This window comes from Echinops telfairi, unplaced genomic scaffold (assembly GCF_000313985.2).
Source record: "Echinops telfairi isolate 266 unplaced genomic scaffold, ASM31398v2 ScPeMD7_7466;HRSCAF=8504, whole genome shotgun sequence".
Taxonomy (NCBI): Eukaryota; Metazoa; Chordata; class Mammalia; order Afrosoricida; family Tenrecidae; genus Echinops; species Echinops telfairi.
In genome coordinates this window covers 935,819-947,667 of record NW_022111366.1, presented here as the reverse complement: position 1 = coordinate 947,667, position 11,849 = coordinate 935,819, and the positions used below count along the sequence as shown (strand labels likewise).

The 11,849-nt window shown below is 47.7% G+C and overlaps 1 protein-coding gene across 2 annotated transcripts in view; it reads right to left on the bottom strand.

The window, feature by feature from the left end:
* ACP6 (acid phosphatase 6, lysophosphatidic) overlaps positions 1-11,849 on the bottom strand; it is a 26,164-nt gene that overhangs the window by 7,717 nt on the left and 6,598 nt on the right. For both annotated transcript variants that reach the window (XM_004717265.2, XM_045283732.1), the window contains exons 2-7: positions 6,922-7,050; positions 6,704-6,834; positions 6,297-6,373; positions 1,936-2,023; positions 1,119-1,251; positions 36-136 (exon numbers count right to left, since the gene is read on the bottom strand). In XM_004717265.2, coding sequence (XP_004717322.1) covers positions 36-136; positions 1,119-1,251; positions 1,936-2,023; positions 6,297-6,373; positions 6,704-6,834; positions 6,922-7,050 — 659 coding nt within the window. The remainder of the gene's footprint in view (positions 1-35; positions 137-1,118; positions 1,252-1,935; positions 2,024-6,296; positions 6,374-6,703; positions 6,835-6,921; positions 7,051-11,849) is intronic.

The window sequence follows — 11,849 nt, the reverse complement described above, 5'->3', positions numbered from 1 at the left end:
GTGTGACATTACCAGCAGCTGAAGAAGCCCCTCACCTGTCTTCTTTTTGCAAGATGTACAGAAATGTGTCCACGGCTCTCTGCTCGATCACCCCTGCAAATCTCTTCAGGGTGGGGCAGCTTGGGAGGCTGTGTACCTGAGAGCGTCACAGGTTCCATTTTGAGAGACAGAGACAAACAGAGACAGAGACACACAGACACACCTCCAAATGCTGAGCTTGGAAGCTGACCACTTCTATGAAGCCTGCCCTTTCCTGGCTGGTGACACCAGTGTTCAGGGTCAAAAAAGCGCTTTGACCCCAAGCTCCTTCTCTAGCTAGTCCTAGGAGCTCAAGGCCCAGGGAAAACGTTTCCCTTTCCCTTTCTGATGGTTTCTCATGCGTTCCAAGAAAGCATTATCTTTAAAAACTTAAAGACAATAAGGACAAAAAAAACCCCGACACAAAGCAAGTTATTCATAAATTAATTTTTTCTTGGCCTTCATGCCCCCCAACATGATTTCTAAGCAGTTTCTGCCATGAAAACACTTTGTGCAAACTGTCGCCCGTCTTAGGCATGCCTGGCTGCCAGCTTGCGGAGCGGCAGGCACTGCCCACCCGGAAGCGCAGGCGCACTCTTGCCACCAGGAGCGCCAGAGCCCAGCAGGGTGCAGGCCAGTTCTCTTTCAGGTGCCTGGCTTTCAAACCAGGAAAAGCATTTCCTGTAGTGTGTTCTTCCGCATTTATTATGAAAGGAACAGATGCCATGGCCAAAGGCATTTGGAGAAAATAGACTTCAACCAGAGGCATCCGTTTTTTGGTTTGATGTGAGATTTTTCTGATATGCTGATGCGCACACAGCCTCTCCCTAAAGTGCTAACAATAGGCAGGGACGCCGCCACTGACCACCAACAGCGTGCACACTTACATCAAGGCAACGGGGATTCTGGGAAGCACAAAGTAGGGCTGCACCACGTCAGTACTCCTGAGGGAGGAGTCCCCTTGACTGCGCTTCATCCCTTGGTCCCCTCATGCATCCTTCTGCAAGTCCTGTCATCGCTCTCCCTAATACAGGACCCTCTCTCCATCACAGGTGTGACTCCAGCCAGGCACCCCTGCCCCCCAGCCCCGGGTCTCTCACCTGCTCTGCAGACAGATTGTCCAGGAGACTGAGGAAGTCCACTTCGTCACTACTGCTCATGCCCAGCCCTTCCTTCACCTTTTTCAGATCCTCTGCGATTTCCGGCAGCAACGAGGCAGCCTGCCTCTGGTGTCTGTCAAAGAAGGCATTCCTTACCCTGAGTTCTGCTTCAGAGACCACGATGCGGTCCTTCCTTCAGCAGCTGGGTCTCATTGAATGCTCACAGTGGCCCGTTGGTGTAAGCCGGTATCACATGAGCAAACGTGGGCTCCATGCGCTTAAATGACTTGTAAAAAGAAGAGCTACCGTCAAAGCCCGAATTTCCCAAGCCATATCCCAGTATGTTTCTTCTTGTGCCCAACAGGGGCCCCATGTTTGTCTGAAGGTACATGCTGAATATTGTATATCTTAGCGCTGCCACGCAACACCCCAAACCGAAAAGGACCATCACCCCAAGTTGACCCAACAAGGTAAGGAAGAGAAGGGAAGCTGTTATTGGATCTGCAGTTTGATGACTGACAGGAGCATCTTTCAACTGAACCTGCTGCCTCATCTGCCATGCCTGAAAGAACTGGGCTGTTGGGAGGAAAACGCTGTGCAAACAGCAGACTCGTCCCCCACCTCCCCCACCACGGCAGTAGGAGTGCTCGCTCCATCCTCCCCAAACCTTCACCACGAGCCTGCCACTGTGCGGGAGAAGGTCTTCACCTCCTGCACAGTTGGCGTCAGACCTGAAGGATAACTCCCCCGACCTTTGTCCACCAGCTGTGTGAGCCTAGCTGGGCTGTCCGGAGCAGGGGGACGGGGAGACCGTTACCTGGTTCTTTGCTTCAGACTCCAGCAGTTTTGGTAGTTGGGGTACAAGATTTCAGAGCTGGCCTCATCGGTGCGGATGATGACGGGTTCTGCAAGGAGGAGAGAGGCTTCAGCTGGGATCCCCACCGCATCAAAACCTCCTTCGACTTCTCTGTCCAGAAGGGGAGCTGCTCCAGGAGGCAGACAGACGGTCAAGGCTACTTCCTAAAAACAGCGAAAGCCTTCAACCTGCCTTGGCCTGCCCACAGGAGCCGTCCTATGGCCTGAGTAATGGAGACAAAGCGAGGGGCAGCCTTCTGTCCTGCAAAATCCCTCTTGTCGGGCCACGGACAGACGCGTAAGGTACAGAACTGGATCAGACTGGCACTTCCCTGCCACATTCTAACACTTAGAAAGGCCCGGCCTCCCTCAAGCTCCACTAGGAGTTGGACATTCTCAGAGAGAATGAACCGTTCCTCGTGTTATTCGAATTCATGGCCTTTCTTATGTCCCCAAGTCCAACCCTGCGGATCAATATGGTGACTTATCACATGACAAACAGCACTATGATCACAAGGTTGGGGTTGTCCAAACTCTCTCAGACTCCTTGGCTTTGTAAAAATCAAATCAAGGCTTTTGTACGAACTGCCAGAAATCAAAGATTGGCCTACAAATGACGCTTCTTACATGCCTCACAGTGACATCTGGCTGCTTAGTGCTCTGAACACCTTAAGCCCACCTACCAACACCCAAAGAAGGCATTCAACACCTTTCCACGCTTTTTGCTGCAGCTTCCTTGTCAACCCCATGGCAGTTACATAATCTACTGTCAACATGAGGAAAGGGGTGGGGTCTAGCCTGTCAATCAGGTCATAGCCAATGAGACCTCTGTGTGGGCATGGCTTTCTCCTGAGGATTCTGGGAACTCCTGTCTTCCTCCCTGGAGGTGGGACACATTCTCTCCCTGCGAGACATTCCTGTTGACAAGACACATGGAGCTACGCTGATGGAGCCAGAGTCCTGGAGCTGGAGGAGCCACGTGGAGACCCACGCCAGTGCTGAGATGCCCGGGGATCCACAAAACTTTCCACCCACTGGCTGGTGAGCTTCCTGCATTTGGCATCATTGCATATGCTGTGTGAGTCTGAAGAGGAAATCATAGACTCGTATTGGACATATAGGCTAATATTGGCCTTGTGGACTTGATCTTAACTGGGCTGAGATGTTGTCTTAATATACAATTACTCACGAGTGTCCCTGGATGTGTTTCTCTGGTCAACCTGGACGAACACCCCCCCATACAGAGCTCAAGCCTTCTCTTGATTAAAAAAAAAAAAAAAGCTCCCATCAGCAGCTTGCTGGAGTTCATGGGGGTGAATCCCTAGAGTGCTGAGACTAGCTATTATTCCCAAAGAAATGACTGACCATCGAAGCCCCAGGGCATTAAACGTCGCCTATGGTCACTGTACTTGTTGCTGCCAGGTGCCCTTGAGCTGGCTCACACTCAAGGTAACCCTGTGCACAGCAGAATGGAACACTGCCCGGGCCTGGACCCTCTCAAAAAGTGCCGCCTGTCAGAGCCCACTGTGCGGCCACGTGGTCGGTCCATCTGGTTGAGGGTCTTCTTCGTTTTCGCTGACCTCCTCCTTTACCGAGCATGATGCCCTCCCTCTCCAGGGACTGACCTCTCCTGATAACCTGTCCAAAGAACGAGAGATGACGTCTCACGATGCTCGCGCTGCGGCCGCAGCATTCTGGCTGTGTTTCTGCCAACACGGCACGGAGGGGTTTATTCTCTGGCAGACCCTTGTCCAGCCGGCATGCTTTGCCAGCACCATAACCCAAATGCACCACGCCTCCAGTCGTCCGTACTTACTGTCCAGCTCTCACATGCATAGCAGACCACCGAAAATAGGCCTGGGTCAGGCCTACCTGTCCTCCTTGCCCTTTAGCACTTCATTATCTTTGTCTCTTCTTTTCAAGAAACTTTCTGTTGTGAGTTAGGTAGGGGTTTCCACAATAGAACATCAGGTTTACAGTCAGCGGTTCATGCGCATTTTTTCCCATACACCCACTGCTACCCCTCAATGTGCCACCGCTGACCTCACCCCTCCCCTGTGAGTCGTTTCCATGCCTCTTTCTTTGCTCATCCGGCCCTGTGGATCTGAGATTGTTAATGAGTCTCACATGGGGGTCTAAGTTAGACTCTAAGTTCAATCCATAGTCTAACACGGGGGTCTATATTAGACTCTAAGTTAGCCTAAGTTCAGTGCTAGACCTGAAAGATAACTACAGGCTATAATATTAGAAGTCCCACCAGTCCCAACCCAACCAGCACGCCCTGGCTTCTTTTATGATTTTGTTACACTTTTTTTTCTCCTAATCCATGCAGAGTCTTCTCATTTTATTCTTTTCTTTTTTTTTAAATTTTATTTTATTATTATTTTTTTAAAGCCCAGTCTTTTTCCCTCAGAGCTGCTGGTGGTTTCGAACTGCCATCTATTTGGATAGCAGCCCAACTAATAACCACTACCCCACAAGGGATAGCCGATTTTATTCTTTTCAGAGAACTTGGTAGTGGGAGCCAGGGACCCTCTAATTCTTTTGGACTCGGGGCTTACGTCTGCATGGTCCATTAGGCCATTGCACTAAATTGCTTCCATGTCTTTCAATTTCCATCCTTCTTCTTTGCTCCAGACAAGGAGGGATCAATAGCGCCTTAGATGGCTGCTCATGAGCTTAAGACTCTAGTTGCTATTCCCCCAAGCAGGGGGTGGAACATCGTCTTTGAGAACTATATTAGGCCAATCGAACTTGATGTCTCTAAAGCTCTGCTCTTGACCCCCTAGACCCAGTGAGACATTACCTCGGGTGTTTCATTTGTTGTGATCCACACGGTCCAATGCTTTTGTACAGTCAATAAAACACAAGTAGACATGTTTCTATTAATTGGCACCTGCCTGAAGTCTGCCGTTGGATCCATAGTATCTGGATCCATAGTGTGCACAGAGAAGACAACTATCCATTCAATGAACTGACTGACTGACCGAGTGGGGCAGGCCAGCAGTTGCTAGCCTCCCTGCACCTTGCTTCGTGCAGCTTACATAGAATCCTGTGACTTCTCAACAATTTTCATTCATGAAGCAACATTCCCAGTTGCATCACTTCCATGATGGTAGCACCTTCCGGGGTCCTTTGGGTCTCTTCAAGTTCCTTGATAAGCATGAGCATCATTACGACAGAAGTCAAACTGGGGCCCCGGGATCTCTGCACCGGTGCAGGGAGCTGCTCTCAAGGCAGCCACATGGGAGGCTGGTTAGGGTGCCACTTCCTCCCTTGCTGGGGACCTGGGTTCAGGCCGCTGCCCAGAAACCTCATTCCAGTCACACTTGTGTTGTTTCTGAGCACATGCCTTTTAGCATCTGAGCAAACACTTAGAGATCAGGCATGTGGGCCACTCCTTAGCTCAGGGGCTCCCAGGACTAAGGAGCAGCCCATCCCGTTTGTCTGAGAGATACTATTTATATTCGCTGGCCAACTGCAGCCAGAATTAGCAGTAACACCCAATCTAGACAGGGATATGGCCTGCCTCCTCTTACCCTGAAAGTCCCTTTATTTTAAAAGTCTGATGGAAATGGTCTAGCTAGTTGAGATTACTGATGCTACAGCTAAAGAGAGTAATTTGAATCTTTGCCTCGTGGTACCATTTTGGTTTTGTTTTTGTTTTTCCATTTTGGTATTTTAACATTGGTGAGGTCCTACTGAATGGAAACTCAGACCAGCAGTTAAATGTAAATTTGAATCAGTTGAAAATGGCAAAATGCAGCTTCACCGGACAGTCAAAAGCCTTCAGTATGTGGGATCCAGGAGGGAAGATAACAACCGTGGTTCCTGATAGGGAGCCATTACTGTGATCATTCACTAGCTAGATCTACCAACCCCCAACACAACAGACGTTCTCAACTAGGAAAGACTGGACTGGATCCTGCTCTGACCCTCTGGATCATGCTGTGGATCCGCACCAAGAGCAGAGCTGCAGCAGCAGGTGTGGTTCCCAGCTACGGGTCCCTACTGGCCTTCCTCCTTCTCAGCAGGGTCCAGCCGGGCTAAAAAGCTCCCTACATTGTTCCTAAGGCCGGGTGAGGGCTGCCTTATGCCGCTCATATAGGAGCTTGAGAGGCTAAATCAAGAGCCAGAGGCATGTGGGAGCAGTTGATGTGGAGGTCAAGCTGGTGAGGGCAGTGTAAGGCCAGGTAGGAAAGGGCCCACTAGAGTAGGTGCACCATGGTCACCACAGGGGCAGAGGCAAGGGAGAGAGGGCTGGCCTCTGGAAGGAAGAAGGACAGACTCCATGGAGGCAGCTTTTGGAACCCAAACGCAAACCTTTCTGACGTTGGAAAAGCCCAGCCAGCAAGCACCGAGTAGACTCCAGGTTCCGATGTATGTTAGTGGAACGGATGCTGGGGAAAAACCAAAAAGGCAGAGACACTTAGAAAGGGAAGATTCAGCTACGTACACTCTCCCTTATCCCTCAGAGCCGGCAGGAGGCTTCCACGACTATGTGAGGGGCTGGGACGAAAGGTTCTCTCTGTGGAATGATGCCCCAAGGGAATTCCTGAAGGCCAAGGAGTGGGAACTCCAGTGACCGCCTCTTCCATGAGGGCGATTGCACCAACTGCACCGGGACAACCTCTCGTGGACCCCCAAAGTCCTTCCGGGGGACCGTCTGGGAAGAGTTAGGAGTTAGTTAATCCTCAAGCTTAAGACCACCGCTTTTTCGAGTAACTCACAAGACCTCCTGGGGGCTGAAGTTTGGTGAAAGAAAAGGGACTGCTTCCACGTAGTTCTTCCTCAGCCTCTCTCCCAGGGCAAACATCTGCTGCATGCCCACCCTGGTCAGCTGCCCCGCGGCCATGCCCCCCTGGGATGGGAGAGAAAAGAGGTAAGACTCAAAGGCCCAGCAACATGATGAACCCCGCCCCGAGGAAGCCACCGAAGCTCGACTCACCTTCAGTGTGACCTTCTGGTATTGATCGTCGAAAGGAGAATGTGGCTGCGGGCCGCCAGTCAGATTGGTGACTGTGTAACTGAACTGAGTTCGGGGAGGGACCTCTAATAGCAGAGGGTCCCACTCTACCTGTTGTAACCGCAACACAAAAACAAAATCCACAGCATGTTATTAAAACCAGCCCTTGAAACGGACAGCATCAGCATTCAGCGGGACTCAGAACACAGAACTGGAATCAGCCAGGCGTGTTGTGGACTCGTTTTGCAGAAAGCAATCGGACCTCCGTTCTCAGTCTGTGGAAGCTAAAGCACACCTGAAGCGAATGAGTGGTGGCCAAGCATTGACCGGCCTCACGAGAACTGTGTTGTCTACCAGGAGCATGTGTTGAGGCCTGTTATGACCCTGAACATGGAGGTTTTCTTGGTTGGTGAGAATATTTGCTCCAGGGGAGGGCAGCACGTCCCTTGGGAGATGGAAGCTTTATGTGGGAAAGCCTCCCAGCCTTCATCTCTTCATTTGCATCCGATTAGGTTTTAATCAACCTATAGCCCTAAGGATGGTGTGATCCCCCTGATATTCTGTGAGCTGATCCAGTGAATTATTGAACCCAAAGGGGGACTGGAAGCCGGTGAGGCAGAAGGTTGTGGCGTCATGTGGACTCTTCAAATTGAAAGCTGACATCTGCCGATTTGGCAGTCTGAAGGATGACGTCCTTTGAACTTGTGACACCTGACCTCGTTCTAAGTAGCTAAAATCAGAGAAGGGCTACATGGAGAGCTGGTCAGAAGGAAGGTACCCTTCTGACTTACGAATTCTGGTCCAGCTCCAGGCGGCTGGGGCTGAAGAGAGTGTTGTGTGCGTGCCTGGTGAAGATGATGGAAGAGTGGGCAGGTGAGGACTAGCTCAATGCCCACATTATGAGTACTGGGTTCATGCCCATGACCACAAGTTGTATTTTCTTCTTCAGCACACCCATCACTAGATCTGCAAACTTCTCTCTGGAAAGAAGTTTTAACTCTAGTCCAATTAAAAGAAGACAAGACCATAATTTTATTATTTAAGGTGTCCTTAGTCTAAGCTTTGTTGTTGCTATATAGTAGCCTTTTGTGACCTGTGGGACACATATCACCCACCAACACTTTCATCCTTTTAGGCTTCTTGGGAAGCTGCCGTCCCGGGTGTAGCACATGCCACTGCCTGTCGGGGCTTTGTGTAACTGTATGAATCTAAAGAAGTGGGTCTCACCTACCAATCCTACCACCAGAGTCCACTGGGGATATGTGTATCCCTCATAAAATCCATAGCACCTATAAAAAATATTTTTCCTTCATTTCAGTACAGAGCCTGGTGGTTTAGTGGTTACTCATTGGGCTGCAAACTGCATGGTCAGCTGTTTGAAACCACCATCAGCTCTGCGGGAGAAAGACTGGCTTTCTACTCCTGAAAACAGTTACAGTCTTGGAAACCCACAAAGGGCCACTATGAGTCAGCACTGACTTGATGGCAGCAAGTTTGGTTTTGGCATTTGGTTTTACATTACTGAAACACATGGCATCAGTAAGAAACTCAAAGCAGAAAATAATTTGGTCATGGAAAGGCTAAAGGGCTGCTCTAGCACTAAGTCCCATACTGAAGTAAAAGGGAAAAATTCAAATATTTGCTAAACAGAGGAAAGAATAAAATATGACCTCAGCGATAATATGTTGGTAAGACGAACTTCTAAGGGGTCATCAGGCATCGTCTTGAAGGATGAGAAGAGACTGAGTTCAAGAAACTGAAAAAACCCCAAAGAATACAGACTCCAAAAGAGAATCACCAAGACATATCGAAAACAACAACAACAACAAAACCCAGGAAAGAATCATATGAGCAACTCGGGAAAAATGACAAGTTGCCTAAGCCATCCTCCTTCCCCGCTGCTCCTCGCTCCCTGCTCCTGGGAGTTCCCACTTTTCCACTCCTTCTGTTTCTCCTTCCTTAGGAGCCCTGGTGAAAGGAACACAAACTTATAAGATTGAAAATAGGGAATCAGAGTTATTAATCTGAAATGAAGGCAACTGCAAAGTGAATAGGGAGAGTCGTCTAGTCACAGAACTTCCGAATGACGAGAAAGTCAGGTAAATTCTCTCCCCATTGGCAGCTGATATTACACCATACACAGAAAATCCCCAAAACTGGACAAGAAGGTTATTAGAATGAATTGAAAAGTGGCAGGCTACAAGATGAACATATAAAAAATCAGATTCCTCACAAAGAGAGCTCTGACAAGGACCTCAGGAACATAGCACTTAGAAAAGCCATCCACAAGATGATACTGAAGAATTAATATAACCAAAGAGGCAAAAGACCTATACAAATAAACTATGAAATACTGCTGCAAGAAATGAAGGGAGCTTCTAAATGTGTGCATTACCCATTGTGTGGATCATAACAAACTATGGGTAGCCTTGAGAAGAAGGGGAATTCTGGAACACTTCATTGTTCTCACGAAGGACTTGTATGTGAATCACGAGGCAGTTGTGTCAAGAGAAAGATTTAAAATCCGGAAAGGTGGGCATCTGGGATGAGTCCTCTTACTATATGTATTCAATCTGTATGCTGAGAAAATAATTAGAGAGAGTGGATTATATGAAGAAAAATGTGGCATCCAGATAGGAAGACTTATTAACAACTTGCTCTATGCAGATGATGTAACCCTGCTTGATGAGAGTACGGAGGGCTTGAAGCACCTAATGATGAAGATGAAGGGTTGCGGTCTTCAGTGTGGATGACACCTGTCAAGGAGACCAAAATCCTCAGAACGGGACCAATAGTTCACATCTTGATAAATGGAGAAACATTTGAGTTGTGAAGGATTTTGTCTACCGTGGATCCACAATCAATGCTCACGGAAGCAGCAGTTAAGAGATCAAACAGGCACTGTGCTGGGAAAACCTGCTGCACAAGACCTCTTTAGACTCTTGGACAGTAAGACTGTTACTTGAGGACTAAGGTGCGACTGACCCAAACAATAGTATTTTCAGTCATCTCATAGGCTTATGAGAGTTGGACATTGAATAAGGAAAAGAGAAGAATCGATGTGTTTGAATTATGGTGGTGGTGAAAGCTATTGAAAGTACAATGGACTGAGAAGAGGTAAACAAATCTGTCTGAGAAGAAGTTTGGCCAGAGAGCTTCTTAAAGGCAAGGAAATTCAAACTCCGCCTTACATATTTTGTACACATGTTGTATGAAGACAATGGTCCTTGGAGGACAGGCTGCATGCTTGATAAAGTAGAGGGGCAGAGGAAAAGGGGAAACCACTCAACAAGATAGACTGACACAGTGGCTACAACAATGGGCTCAAGGAACCCTTGTGAGCACGGCGCAGGGCCAGGCAGTGTTTCATTCTGTTGTTTATAGGGTTGCTATGGATTGGAACTGACTCAATAACATCTAACAACAACAACAACAACAACATAAAAGGAAGAACCTATCATTCTGATAGGAAGACTTAACATCGTGAAAATGTCAGTACTACCCAAAGTGATCTACAGATATAATGCAATCTAGATTCATATTCCAACACTGTTTTATCAAGAGAAGGAAAATCTAGTCACCAACTTTAGATGATGTGTCAGGCCAGGCTGTCTAGAGAAACAAACCAATGCCACTCATCTATATGCCAGAAAGAAGTTTATTTTAAGAAGCAACTTTACATCAAGAAGGCACCCCAGTCCAGTTCAACTAAGTCCATAGATCTGATGCTAGCCGGGTCCTCTTCAGATTGGGGAGCTGCAGGCCAATGACACAGAAAGGTGAAGCAGAAAGCAGGGAGGTCATAGGTCAGTTGGCACAATCTCATGGGTCTAAGGCTGGTGGAAGCATGGCAGGGCGCTGACAATTCTTGGGGTCGGGTGGCTCACATGACAGACACAGAATTCCAGTGAGGTCCCAGGAAGGAAGACGGTGAAGTGGCAAAGAGAAGCAGTTCCCAGAGTCCCTCACTCTCATACAAAAGGCCACACCCCAAGGAGGTATTATCAAGCTACACTTGATTGAAAGGTTTAACTACACCCCTAGCCAGAAAGGAATGTCTAATTGACATAAAATCATCCAATTACTACATATGGAAAGGAGAGAGACCCCAGACAAGCAAAACCTACTAAAAACAAAACAAAACAAAACAAAAAAAGTAGAGGAGACCTCTCACTTCCTGATCTCAAAGCTTATCACACACTCTTGGTAGTCAAAACAGTCTAGTACTTGTACAATGGATCTATTTACAGGTGATCTTTGATAAATGGCCAAAACACCTTAGATGGAAAAGAGATAATCTCTCCAACAAATGGGACTGGCAAAACTGGGTATCCATTGACAGAAAAATGAAACAGGACCTTATCTCACACCATACACAAAAATGAATTCAAAATGGACCAAATACCTTAATGTAAAACCTAGAATCATGAATAATGTAAAACCTAGAAGCTCATCACTGAAGAAAAAAAAAAGCCAGGAACAATACATGGCATAACTATGCTCTCAAATGTACATGAAAATACATAAATAGCAGAAGACAAAGTAGGCAGGGGAAGACACTAGTGGAGTGTAGATGTGAAAGACAACAGTGGGAAATACTTTCATGCAATCACAGTGATCTACCCACAGATACATGGACAGACACACAAGCTGAATGGATGTGGGAGGGAAAGTGGAGCTACATCCAGGGAGACATATGTCTATGTATATCTGTCTATTTTATGTCTATATACATATAAAATATTCTCCATCAAAACTATGTACATTATGTACATAGTGTGTGTATACAAGGGGGTACTCCCCAAGAAAACGGAAAAAATCTCCGCTGAGTGGAGATTTTGTAGTGACTTTTTCTCACGAGGGGAGCATCGAGCAACTCGCTCTGAGTTAGTGCACCCAGTGGCATCGCC